At 41.3% G+C, this 13446-nt stretch overlaps 1 protein-coding gene across 1 annotated transcript in view; it reads left to right on the top strand.

Moving 5' to 3' along the window:
• DNAH11 (dynein axonemal heavy chain 11) overlaps window positions 1–13446 on the top strand; it is a 276304-nt gene that overhangs the window by 237221 nt on the left and 25637 nt on the right. The window contains 7 exon segments of the mRNA XM_074945797.1: window positions 2689–2829; window positions 3513–3683; window positions 5426–5548; window positions 6084–6277; window positions 7292–7440; window positions 8432–8559; window positions 11844–12071. Of these exon segments, the coding sequence (XP_074801898.1) occupies window positions 2689–2829; window positions 3513–3683; window positions 5426–5548; window positions 6084–6277; window positions 7292–7440; window positions 8432–8559; window positions 11844–12071 (1134 nt within the window).

The raw sequence follows: 13446 nt of genomic DNA, 5'->3' as shown, positions 1-13446 counted from the left end.
TGCCCATTCACCCAGTTTTGTGAGATCCCTTTACAAATCTTTGCAGTCTGCTTAGGACTTAACTATCTTGAGAAATTTTGCATTATCTGCAAATTTTGCCACCTTGCTGTTTACCCCTTTTTCTAATCATTTATGAATGTGTTGAACAGAACTGGTCCCAGTACAGATTCCTGAGGGACATCACTATTCATCTCTCTCCATTCTGAAAACTGACCGTTTATTCTAATCCTTTGTTTCCTGTCTTTTAAATTGATCCCTGAGAGGACCTTCCTTCTTATCCCATGACTGCTTACTTTGCTTAAGAGCCTTTGATGAGGGACCTCCTCAAAAGCTTTCTGAAATTTCAAGTAAATTTTATGCACTGGATCTCCTGTGTCCACATGTTTGTTTTGACACCCGCACCTCCCCCATCACTCAAAGAATTCTAATAGATTGGTGAGGCATGATTTCCCTTTACAAAAGCTGTGTTGACTCTGCCCACAAATTGTGTTCATTTATGTGTCTGATAATTCTAGGTTTTTTTACTATAGTTTCAACCAATTTGCCTGGTACTGAAGTTAGGATTACCAGCCTATAATTGCCAGGATCACCTCTGGAGCCTTTTAAAAAAATTGGTGTGTCATTAGCTATCCTCCAGTCATCTGGTAGAGAAGCTGATTTAAATGATAGGTTATATCCCAGAGTTCATAGTTCTGCAATTTCATATTTGAGTTCCTTCAGAATCCTTGGGTGAATATACCGGTCCTGGTGACTTATTATTGTTTAATTTATCAATTTGTTCCAAAACCACCCCTATTGACACCTCAATCTGAGACAGTTCCTCAGATATGTCACCGAAAAAGAATGGCCCACATGTGGGAATCTCCCTCACATCCTCTGCAGTGAAGACTGGTGCAAATAATTCCTTTAGCTTCTCCGCAATGACCTTATCTTCCTTGAGTGCTCCTTCAGCACATCAATCGTCCAGTGGCCCCACTGATTGTTTGGCAGGCTTTCTGCTTCTGATGTACTTTAAAAAAAATCGTTGTTAGTTTTTAAGTCTTTTGTTAGTTGCTCTTCACATTCTTTTTTTGACTGCCTAATTATACTTTTACATTTGACTTGCCAGAGTTTATGCTCCATTCTGTTTTCCTCAGTAGGATTTTACTTCCAATTTTTAAGCATGACTTTTACTTTATTTTTTAGTCATGGTGGCACTTTTCAGTCCTTTTGCTATGTTTTTTAATTTGAGATATACATTTCTTTTGAGCCTCTATTATGATGTTTTTTAAAAAGTTTCCATGCAGCTTGCAGGCATTTCACTTTTGTGACTGTACCTCCTAATTTCCATTTAACTAGCTTCCTTATTTTTGTATAGTTCCCTTTCCTAAGTGCTACTGTGGTGGGCTTCTTTGGTGTTCCCCCGCAACAAGGATTTAATTATGCTATGGTTGCTATTACCAGGCAGTTTAGCTATATTTCATCTCTGGGACCAGATCCTGTGCTGCACTTAGGACTAAATCAAGAATTGCCTCCTCTTGTGGGTTTCAGGATTAGCTGCCCCAAGAAGCAGTCACTTATGGTGTCAAGAAACTTTCTCTCTGCTTCCAGTCCTGAGGTAACATATACCCATTCATTATGGGAATAGTTGAAATCCCCCATTATTATTAGAAATGCTATAAAAATAGAAAACTCAGTCTCCCAGAGCATTTCACAATTGCCATCCCCGTCCTGTTCACATGATTGGTAGTATTTTGCTACTGATATATTCCTATTATTCAAGCATGGAATTTCTATCCATAGAGATTCTGTGGTACAATTTGATTCATTTAAGATTTATTTGACTCTATTCTTTCTTTCACATATAATGCCACTCCTCCACCAGCATGACCCACTCTGTCATTCCTATATATTTTGTACCCTGGTATTACCATATCGTATTGATTATCATCATGCCACCAAGTTTCTGTGATGCATATTATATCAATATCCTCATTTAATACCAGGCACTCAAGGTCACCCACCTTAGTATTTAGACTTCTAGCTTGATGATAATGGGCTTGATTAATAAGTTCCTTAATAAAATAAAGGCAAGTTTTATAGTGTCATCATGCAACCAACCTTTCTGCATCAAGAAAACAAATATAAAACTCACACCACTGACATAATAACTTCTCTTAAACTGCTGGTTTAAAATTATAGTAATGTATAGTAAAGAAGATCAAATCAACTCTGATTTCTAGCCAACAAGGCTGGAGCAGAGTGTCTAGTTTAAATCTACATGTGCCAAACAGTTTTTATTGTTTCAGATATGTCAGCTTTCCAGGCTGTATCCATGTTGCGTTTCTCACTTTGCAGTGTTAAGAATTTGTCAATTACATATGTGTGACTTAGGCTATGTCTATACTTAACATGCTACAGCAGCACAACTGTAGCACTTCAGTGTAGATACTACAGTGATGGGAGAGGTAGTCCACCTCCCCAAGAGGTGATAGCTAGATTGATGGAACAATTCTGTTGAGCTAGCACTGTCTATACCAGGGGTTAGGTCGGCTTAACTACATCTCTTGGGGATATGGATTTTTCACACTCCTGAGAGACGTAGCTATGCCAATACAACTTTTCACTTTAGATCACCCCTTAATTATTCAGATCTTTTTTAAATCGGTCATAACTATCACACTGAACTAGATAACTATCATCCTACAGGTAGCTGAAGCAAAAGAGAATGAAGTTAAAATTAATGAGGCCCGAGAGTATTACAGACCAGCAGCTTTGAGAGCGTCTCTTCTTTACTTTGTTATTAATGATCTGGGCAAAATCAACCCCATCTATCAGTTCTCACTGAAGGTAAAGCTTTATTTCTGTTGTGATACAAAAGAACAAGCATGGGGGTTTGATTCCGGCAATTAGCAACCTTTTATATTTGTATCGGCTATTAATATTTGCTATGTGTAAGGGGTGTTTGTGTGCAAGAGAGAGGGTTGTGCATTTTCCCACCAATTCCTCACAATATTGAACTTCCCAATAATCTCTCTTGTCAGATGTTTACATTCTGATTTATGTGAGTAATACTTACCTTATTTTTGTTAAATCTTCCTGCAAGGCCAAGTGAATAGAGAGATTTGAAGCATTCACTAAACAATATACTAAAAGTGACTGGCTGAGGATGGAAAGTCTCCTTCCTTGAAACCACCAGCCTTTTCACTTTGAGGGAATGTGTCGGTTTTAGGATGTCCAGTGGGCAGGAAAGATTGGTGGAGTCAGTCAGCATATGTTGTTTGCTCCTGAGTTAATGAGTAGACTGAAAAATGTTGCCATTTGTGATCCCCAACCACTTTCTCCCCCCTGCCCCCTTCAAGAAAACACTCTCCACGCCTACTGTTTCGGTGGGAGGGAGGTGATCTTGTGCAGTGTCTCCATTTTATACAGCTCAGGCACTTACTTTGAAAAGCCTTACATTGGACTCTATTAAATTGCTCTTAAAACAAACAAAAATCCTTTAAAAATAATGTGATCCTACCTCTCATTAGGCCTTCAACACAGTCTTCCGTAAAGCAATTGATCGGGCTGAAGCATCAGAGGATCTGCAGGGTCGCATCACCAACCTGATAGAAGCTATTACATACTCTGCCTTCCTTTACACCAGTCAGGGACTTTTTGAAAAGGATAAACTCGCCTTCCTAGCCCAGACAACGTTTCAGGTGAGGGAAAAAAAATTCAGGCAGTAGTGGTGAAGAATGTGGTTTATAGGTAAAACAATAGGTGCTGTGGTTGTACAGCACCTAACATACTGTGAATGCTACTGCAATATAAATAATATTATCTTCCACAGCTATTTTATGTAGGCCTTTATTTTCTTTGTTGTTCTACTCCTCTGAGTACGTTATAGGGATGAAAATTATGGAAGTGCTGCTTGCCGTTCCCTAGGTATGGTTGTGTAGAGTTTGGCACTTATAGCAGAGATTCTCCAAGTAATAAAAATATCTTTTGATTTTGGGATGAGACTGTATATAAAGATTCAGGCCAGGTAGGATACAAGTAAATAATAAGTAGGTCCTGCTGTCCTGCTTGACCCATCAGTCCCTGATCTTGGGGCTGGGTGAGACAGGTTACACCCCCTACATCGTTTGCCTTTCTGACAATCTGGTCCCCCGGTCAGCACGTGTGTGAGACTCTTGGGTCACAGGCTATCTTTTATCCATTTCAAAGTTCCTTTGTTCAAGAGTTCCAGCCTGAAGACCTGAGGTTTTGAGAAGGTCTCCTGAACCTGGTCAGATTTCTGATGCATTTCTCCAGAGGTGATAGGAGGTAGTCTTCCAACAGTGGATTCACTGTATTGTCCATCTGAGCACTAGGAAATTGAATTAGTCATTGCTGGATTCCTGGGTAGCTGGTGAGAGCTCCAGCTGGAATTAACTCTTGGGGTAGAGAGTTATCCACAGATTCTAACATTCATAAAATTAGTACACATAATTCCCATTCTTCACAGTGTGCAAGGGGAGGAGAGAGAACACAGATGGTGGTGGTAGGCATTTTGTTAAAGATACATTTGAATTCAAGATTTTTATTGTACATTCAACCTATGGGCTAGATTTGTCTCCCCTGATATAGTTTTGTGGTATTCCTGACATGTTTAACTTCTGCAGATTAAGATTTCATTTAAAAAAAAAAAGTTACCATCGCTTCTCGTTGCAAAAAAACATTCCAAATGTGAGTCATTGTGGTCTCCCTGAGTCTGAAGAGAGCCTAGAACAATGACTCTGACAAGTGTGAACTTCCTGTCCCTCAGTATGTGTTTAAAGGGGGTGGAGGACAAATGTAGGGAGTTGTATGGAACTCAGGTTTCCTTAGCCACTTCAGTAGTGCTATTGAAAAAAAAAATCTTGCACCATCGAAGCCCAGAATAACTCTGATCTTTAAGGACTATGGTTTTATTTTATTTTTTTCAAATAACTCTTTTTACTCTAGCTAAAGAATCATAAATCATAGTTACTATTGTAATCTAGCTATTTTTAAGAAATGCAAGGACTTGGGTGCTACTGCTAGCATAGAGCATAATGACAACTTTAACTTCTGCAAAATTATTTAGTTCAGAGGTTACTGGTGGGGGTTTTTGGTGTCTAACAGTCTGAGGCAAGTTCTGCAGTGTGTACTACAAACACAGGGCTAAGGTTGAAAGCATAATCTATTAGCTTTGTGAATAATGAAGGTCTAGGAATTGACCTCACTCCATTACTTCTTTTATAATATATTTCTATTCCTTATTTTAAAATAATTGGCTCAAGCTAAATTCTTCTATTAGAGCTACAGAAGATTCAGTCACCAGAATTTTCAGTGCTTTATGCTGCCTATTCAATAATGTCTGTTGTGTGGTAAATGCCCTAAGTCACAAGTGACTGCCAAGTAAACCTGATGACCTTTTTCAATTTTGTATGCTGTCAAGATTCTGCTGAGAAGTAAAGAGATAGAACTCCTTGAATTGGATTTCCTGCTTCGATTCACAGTCGAACACACACTCAAGAGTCCGGTTGACTTTTTAACTCCTCAGTCATGGAGTGCCATTAAAGTAGGTTTGGAGAATTGCTTTTCAGTTCCAAATCTTATTTTATGTTATTTCTGGAGGCCTTGTAGAGCTAGATAATGTCAGATAAAGTCATATATTCCATATTAAATGTTAATACAACTTGCAGTGCTGTTGAATGAGTTATCCTTGCATTTTAACTTTTTTTTCCCCTGAGATGATAGAAACATATATTGATTTCATGTGGAAATGCTGATTTTCTATAATCTCTGTATTCCTCCAGGAACGTAATTCTAATCTTCACACAGCTCCTTACTCCCAGAAAAACCTAATCTTATGTGTTACAGTGTGTGGTAACTGGGTATTTAACTGTAAGCAGATTGAATGGAGATATGAAATGGCGTAGTCTTTTACAAAAAAACATTTATTCATATAGGCTGTACATATAAACTGTGCTTTAAATTAGGTCATAGGTGTCAAATAATATTATTAGTAAATATTATTAGTAAAATGTATTTCATTATCACCCCAACTATACGTCATGGGCACATCACCCATGTGTGTGTTTGGTGTGTTCCAGGCCATTGCTCTAATGGATGAGTTCCGAGGGTTAGACAGAGATATCGAAGGGTCTGCTAAAAGATGGAAGAAATGGGTGGACTCAGAATGCCCAGAAAAGGAAAAGTTTCCACAGGAATGGAAAAACAAAAGCTCTCTTCAGAAACTTATCATACTGAGGGCACTGCGCCCAGATAGAATGACCTATGCTCTTAGGTACAGTCTTTGACATTGTGTGTATCCATGGAACCACACGTGAAGATGGCTTATTGGATGTGTAGCCCGCTGTGATGAAATTTTCAATTATAGGAATCTAATTTACGAGCTAGCTGGTCAGTCAGAGTCTGAGATTATTGATTATTGGCCTTTGTGGCAATAGTACAAGGCCTATCTATTCTTTTTCAGGTATTTGTGAGAAGGTGGTGGGATCAGATTGACTGTTTATAGGGAATTGGCTTACTTATTTATAGATTGGTGATTTTATTAGATTCTATACATGTGCCCTGAGCCACAAGGAGTGGCTCATTTATAATTAAAAAAAAAATCCTTCCTGCTGACTGCCCACTTTTTAGTCATATTTCTCTCTCAATATTCATTCTTTTTCTAGGGATAGCAGTTAGACTCATGGGATGGTAATTCTCCATTTCACTCTTCTTTAAAAATCTGTGATCCTCAAAAAATGTCAGCCTTGTATACTTATCCAAACCCTCTGAGTTTTTTTTTAAATCCCTTGCCTCCCAAAGAATAGTACCTTTCGCCCGACTGCCCAAACCCTACCAGCTATACTACCATAGGTGCTGGAACTAGGGGTGCTGCAGGCATGGCAGCGACCCCTGGCTTGAAGTGGTTTCCATTATATATTGGGTTTGAAGTTTCGTACAGTGGCTTTCAGCACCCCTGCTATACACATTGTGCCAGCACCACTGTATGCTATCCGTGCTCACACCTTCCTAGGAAGAAGCATTCCCTAACTGATTGCTTGCTGTGCCTAGTTGTCCTTTCTATCACATAGTCATTGTCTCCTTTCCTGAACAGACATATATCAGATTTTTCTGTACCCTCTTTACCACCTGGCTGCCCTTCCCTCCCTTGCTTCCCTGACAATTTTCTTTAATGAAACTGCTGCTAGCCTAGTAGCAGCAGGTTATGTAGTCTGAGAAGAATACTGGACCTAAATCTGTAATTGTGGATATTCTTGGTGTCTTCAGTTTATACTTTATATTTATATAGAAACTTTGTGGAGAAAAAACTAGGTTCCAAGTATGTGGAGAGCACCAGGATGGACTTAGCAAAATCATATGAAGAGAGCAGTCCAGCGACTCCAGTGTTTTTCATCCTCTTCCCTGGAGTAGACCCTCTTAAAGATATGGAGACACTTGGTGAGTCTGTTTTCAATGGGAGTTGTGCCTGCACAGGAGAAGGAGAGAAAATATCTATAGGCCCAATCCTGCTGCCATTGAGGACCATGGGACTTTGGGCTTTCGTTTAAAGGGAGCAGGATTGGGTCCTAAATTTTAAAATCTTAAACAAAACCAAAACAATGTGTCATCATAAAAGAATAGAAATTAATATGACAAAGTTGGACTGGGTTTATTTTTAACAAAAGAGTTAAGTTGTGAAGTTTCCCCACCCCCCACCTATTTGTGGTAAATGGAGTGGATGAAAAGTGCAAGGCTATTAGCACTATAGTATGAAGAAATTTTTAGACTGAACATTCCTCTGCTTGGCATAATGCAAGTTTCTTTTGTACTGTTTTCTACCTTTTGACTAGATGAGAGCCAGAGGGCAATTTTCTCCATGCTCATGTAATCTTGTGCCCCCTGTGACTAAATAATGGTCATTATACAAACTATATTCAATTGTGTAAAGCACTGTCGCTTTATGCTTAGGATTACTATTCCCCACAGACTATACTGAGAATACCAGGTTAATACAGCTGTGACCTGACTGTGCTCAATTTAAACTCAGGCCCCACAAGGTGAGAGGCTTGTGCATTTACCCACTGAACCAATCGGTTAAAAAACTGATGTGATATCTACCACATGTTGCTCCTTTTTTATAAGGGAATTGCTTTGTACCCCCTGTAAGAGTTTCTAAAGCTCAGTTAACAATGCCTACCATCTGTCAAAATGTCAAAAGGTTCATTATCTTAAAACCAAGGGAACAGATTTCTGCAGGCTTTTTCTAATACCAGCAATAAGGCTGCTGTTGAGAGCTCGCAATTTTGCTTGTTGAAATTGTAAGGGTTTAGTGAAGTGCTTCAGAAGAACTAATGAATATTGCCCCAGTGATAGTGGAATTAATGAGATGTTATCATTTTTTCCCCTTTCTGCTCTGTTCGTTTCCTACCCCCCACCACTTCCCTTATAGGAAAAAAACTTGGGTTTACTATCGACTCTGGAAAATTCCATAATATCTCTTTAGGACAAGGTCAAGAGATGGTGGCAGAAGAGGCACTAGAGGAGGCTGCTACACATGGGCATTGGGTCATTCTCCAAGTAAGTGTTAAACAGCACAATAGATGATATTGGTGCACTCGGTTAGGTGAATGGCTGTGTTTGCTAGTGAAGTGACTGCAAGGTAAGGATTGTCCAACAAGGAACAACTTTCTGTGGAATTCAAAAACGCCACAAACAGAACATTTTGTTTTGTTTTTCTTTTGCCTTTGCAAAAGGCAAGGTAAATGTTCACATGTATTGTGTGTATATGGCATTATGCCTTTACCCTCACATTTACAAGCACTACCTTTGTATTCCCAGTGAGGCCAGGAAAGATAATACAAGAAGGCTTCCTACGGCTAGGCATGATTATGTCCTCAGGAACACTCTTCTCCTACATAATTAAGAACTCTTGTTCCATTGAGTACGCCATAATGGAGTCTTCTAATAAAATTAGAATACCTAGCCCTTGGGAAGCTGTATAATCAGCACTGGAGTGCTGCTCTTCAGAGATAGCAGTAGCAGCTTTGGCTAGCATTGTGTGAATGGAGAATCCACTCTCTGCAACACACAAAAAGCTCTTTACAACACCCTGGTGAACTATCATTCTTGGTGCAGCCACAGAAGTTGACAGGAGCAATGAGATTGTTAGTATCACTAACACAAGGTGCTGTGACCAGCAGTTTTACATTATATTGTATAGTGTGCTAATATATAAAATGGCCACATTGTCCTGAAACACTACTGGAAGTGTAGGTTCCAGGCCTTGCCAATAAAAGATATTAGGGGAGCCATATTATTCCTTCCAATTCTATTTTTACACCATCAGCACTGCATCACCTTGTCAACCTAATTATCTGCTACAAATGTTAGCTGCTGTTTAGCTGTTCTTGTAATAAAATGAAAAATAGTAGTGACTAAAGGCCCCAACTGAGGTCACGGCCACATTGTGCTAGGCACTGTACTGAAACAGAGACAATTTTTTTTTTAAATTGAGATTTTAATTATTGTCACCATTTTTTCAACCCGCTTTACCAGTGAGCTATTCAAGCTTATCTACCAGGAGTTGTACCTTTCAGCTAATATTGATACAGTTCTTACTAAGTAAACAATGGTATTATCTGAGAAAACAGAGAGAGAAGGAGCTGAAAAGTGGTGGATTTCAACGGAATTCAAGAGTACTCAGCACCTCACAGGCTCAGGCCTAGAAGCAGGGGTAATGGGGGCAGCTCAGTTTCAGCCATGGCACACCTCTGAAGCCTTGGGTATCAAAAGTCAAGGCTCAGACAGCTTTTGGTGATATACTGCTTTTCAGCTCTTCCGCTCTTGGTGCTTTTGTAGTCTAACAACCTAGAAAATCGCACACCATTCTTGTCTAATATGCCCAGGCTGGTCACACCTGAAGGATACAAAGCGTCCCCCTCAGCCACCACCTTGAGGGCTTCTACTAGACTGTGGGACTACCCCCCCCCCCCCGTAGCTCTTGTACATTATCCCATTTTTGGCCATTTGAGAATTTTCCCTTTGAGAGCTTCCCTGGGCCACCACCTTTGGCTTCCCCTCAGTTTACCATCCTGCCCTGGCTGCTTGTCTCTCTTGGCCTCAAAGAAGGCCTCTGCCCATTCAACAGCTTCTCCCTCCCCAGCCAGCTGAAAGCGTCTCACCCAGCTGTCGGCTTCCAAGGGGACAGTCTTTAGGAATTGATCCAGGACAATTTGGTCCATGAATCTCTCTCTCCAGCTGACAGAACCATGGAGGCATGAGATCCTGTAATTTCTGAGCCACCACTCATGGCATTTTCGTGCCACTCACGAAAATGGTTCTACCTGAAACCAGTGTTTCTAGGCCTCTGGAGTCAGTCCCTCTCAATCCAGAATGGCTGCCTTCACTGCCAGATAGAAGATCACCTGCTCTTTGCTTATTGCTTGGTAAATGACCTGAGCTTTGCCCATTAGGAATGGTGCTACAGGTTGTTCCTTCTCATCCTGCATTGCTTGCCACTCTCTCAAACATTCAGAGGAAGCCTTTGGGATTGTGTTTTGGTCCCTGCTTTGGCAGGCCTGGGGCCAGCCAGCTCATGGGTCCATCACCAACCGTGTTGCCCGGCATTCCTTAGCCCAACTGTTCTGTAACCACACTTGTTGAAAGGGGCCATCTTGTCACCTCTGTTTAATGGCGAACTGTGCCTCCTGCTGTTTCTGCACGTTCTTCATCAATTACATGAGCAGAATCTGGGTCGTCTGCTGCTGCTGTTTTTGTTGCCGCTGTACCATGGCCATCTGCTGCTGCTGTCCTGTTAACAGGCAGATCGCAGCCTCCATTTTTCCTCTGACCCACCCAAATGTGGTATGGGACAATCAATATCATGGGCTCAGCTTTCTCTTCACTGGACACCAAAGATCCACCTTACTGCCTCCCCCCTAGTATCTGAGACTGATTTGAGATGCCCACATTCTCCACCATCTGTGACACGACAAGGCTTCTCCCATATCTGAGAGGCATACACTGCCACACCCAATCTTCTTTTCTTTAGGTATATTGTCCAAACATAAGCCAATAAACAAACAAGACACCAGTCCCTTCGCTCATCTTTTGTCCTAGGGTTTCGTGGACTCTCTTCCCTAGGATCTCTGGTAATCCTGCTTCTGGCAGCTTTGTAGTCCCAGCCAACTCCCTTTGCTTCAGCCAGTCCTCCTTCAGCTCTGCTGCTCTTCTGGAATAGCAGCTCCAGGGCAACCTTCCTAGGCACCTGGCCCCTTACTCCAGAGGCCACCACTGGAGTTAGTGCCACTCCTCTGGGGTTCCTCTTCCCTGGCACAATGTGTCCTAATCACTCCTCCTCCTTCCTGCCCTGTGACAGGCCTTTATAGCCCCAGGTGTAGCACTTCCCCCTTCAACAGGGTCACCTGGGCTCACCTGCTCTGACACAGGGGAGGTGAGCCCAGTCTATTCACAGGGACCAGCTGCCCCATGACAGGGCCCAGTTCCACAAAACACTTTAGTATGTGCTTAAGAGCTTTGCTGAAGAGGGGTGAAATTACTCATATGCTTAAAGTTAACCACGTGTTTTAGTGCCTTGCTAAATCAACGCTTGAAACCTTCAGAGGCTAGTGAAGTATCTGCTAATGTAACCGATGTCCTTCTTAGAATCCTTAATTTTTCTGCTTCTGCACCAGCAGCTCATTTAATAGTGAAATGTCATTTGGAGTTGAGTGCCTGTTCCTTTTCATGAAACTGCCTTAACAGTGTTTTTAAAGGTATTTTTACCATGTGTGTATACTTCACATCTGAAATAATAAACCTATTCTTATCTCACAATGAATATGTTACATGTTTTCCAACAGAACGTTCATCTAGTAGCCAAATGGTTGGGGACCTTAGAGAAACTCCTTGAACAATACAGCAAAGGAAGCCACTCGGATTTCCGAGTCTTTATGAGTGCTGAACCAGCTCCAACCCCAGAAGAACACATCATCCCTCAAGGAATTCTAGAAAACTCAATTAAAATTACCAGTGAACCCCCTACTGGGGTGCTGGCTAATTTGCATGCTGCCCTCTATAACTTTGACCAGGTAAGAACAACATTTACATAATCTATGGGTTTGGGTTTTTTTAATTACTACAAACTTTTGTAAATAACTGGTCTACCAGGGCTGGGAGCTTGTTGCTGGGGTCACCATATCCATTCCATATGAAAACAAAGGTCACAGAAGGCTAACCAGCTCTGCCCTATCCTGCCTCCTTGTAATCAATTTCCCATCATCATGGGGCAAAATGCTTCAGATACTATCCCTGATGGTATTTCCCAGTATTAGGTAGTGGAGCAGTATAGGGTTAACCAACACAATGCTTTCCTTTTGTCAGTCAGGAAGCAGCACATCAGACATGTAGCTGTATTGGCCACCTCAACATCAGAGAAATGTTGCTGTGGCCCAGCATTTGATACTCTGCCTCCCAACTAGCGATCTAAGAGTGCCATGTCAGCTCCCCCTTTCCTATCGTGACGTCTTCCAACCACTGACAGCTCCCCCACGGCTGCAAATTCCTGCCAGTGCCTGTTACATATAATCATCTTATTATTCTTACATATAATCTTAGTAGGAGTAGTATTTTTAATTCTCAGAAAGAGATTTTATAGCCCAAATCATGGTGGTGTATCCTTCTCTATTATCAGTAGGTGGCATGTGTCCATCCATCTCTTTTCCTTGGTAGCCCTAGCTCTTCCGGAGGTGGATGGATGAGTTGATTGAGGGTGATTTGAGGGAGCAGGGAGGCTGGTGTGGGTGGTATAATGTTGGAAAGAGGCAGGAAGGACTTTTCTTCTTTGGTTAGATCTACGAGCATCACTGTGTCTGGACACCCTACTTTGTTTTTTTAAAGTGGATATTATGTAATGCTTGTTCGTTCCAGCAGCACATTACAGAAAGGGCTGGCTTAAAGAACCACTTGCAGAGTCCCCCAGTGTCTGGGATTCCCCAGATTTTGAAGAGTCTCCACAGTGATTGCTACAATACTTCAACAAAATAGGCATGGCTGCCTAGTGTGTCAAACAGCCCTGGGGCAATGGGAGGTCAGCATAATGTAAGCCTTGTGACTGAAATGTACCATGCACATGCTGAGCAGACAAAGGCCAGGCTGAGCATCAGGCATGTATGTAAGTGGGACTTTGCACAGTTCAGTTGGCACAAAGTAGAGGTATTCTGGCCATAGTTGGTCAAGTAGTACAGGGAAAAGTCCACAGACAAAAATCGAGCTTATACAGTTTGACTGGCTCCTGTGCCAGCCATTCCACCACTTCCTCAGGTATGGGGGAAACCATTAGCTACTGTGATAGTAAATTGGTATTACTGTAGATTGTTTAACTGAAAGGCATGTGAATGGCGATCTATTTCAATGTAACAGCAATTCTGGTTCTTGAAAAGTTTGTGTATTTCTTAATTTAGGTGA

This window comes from Natator depressus, chromosome 2 (assembly GCF_965152275.1).
Source record: "Natator depressus isolate rNatDep1 chromosome 2, rNatDep2.hap1, whole genome shotgun sequence".
NCBI classification, from domain to species: domain Eukaryota; kingdom Metazoa; phylum Chordata; order Testudines; family Cheloniidae; genus Natator; species Natator depressus.
Note: the sequence above shows the minus strand (reverse complement) of the source record. Positions and strands in the feature narration are given on the sequence as shown.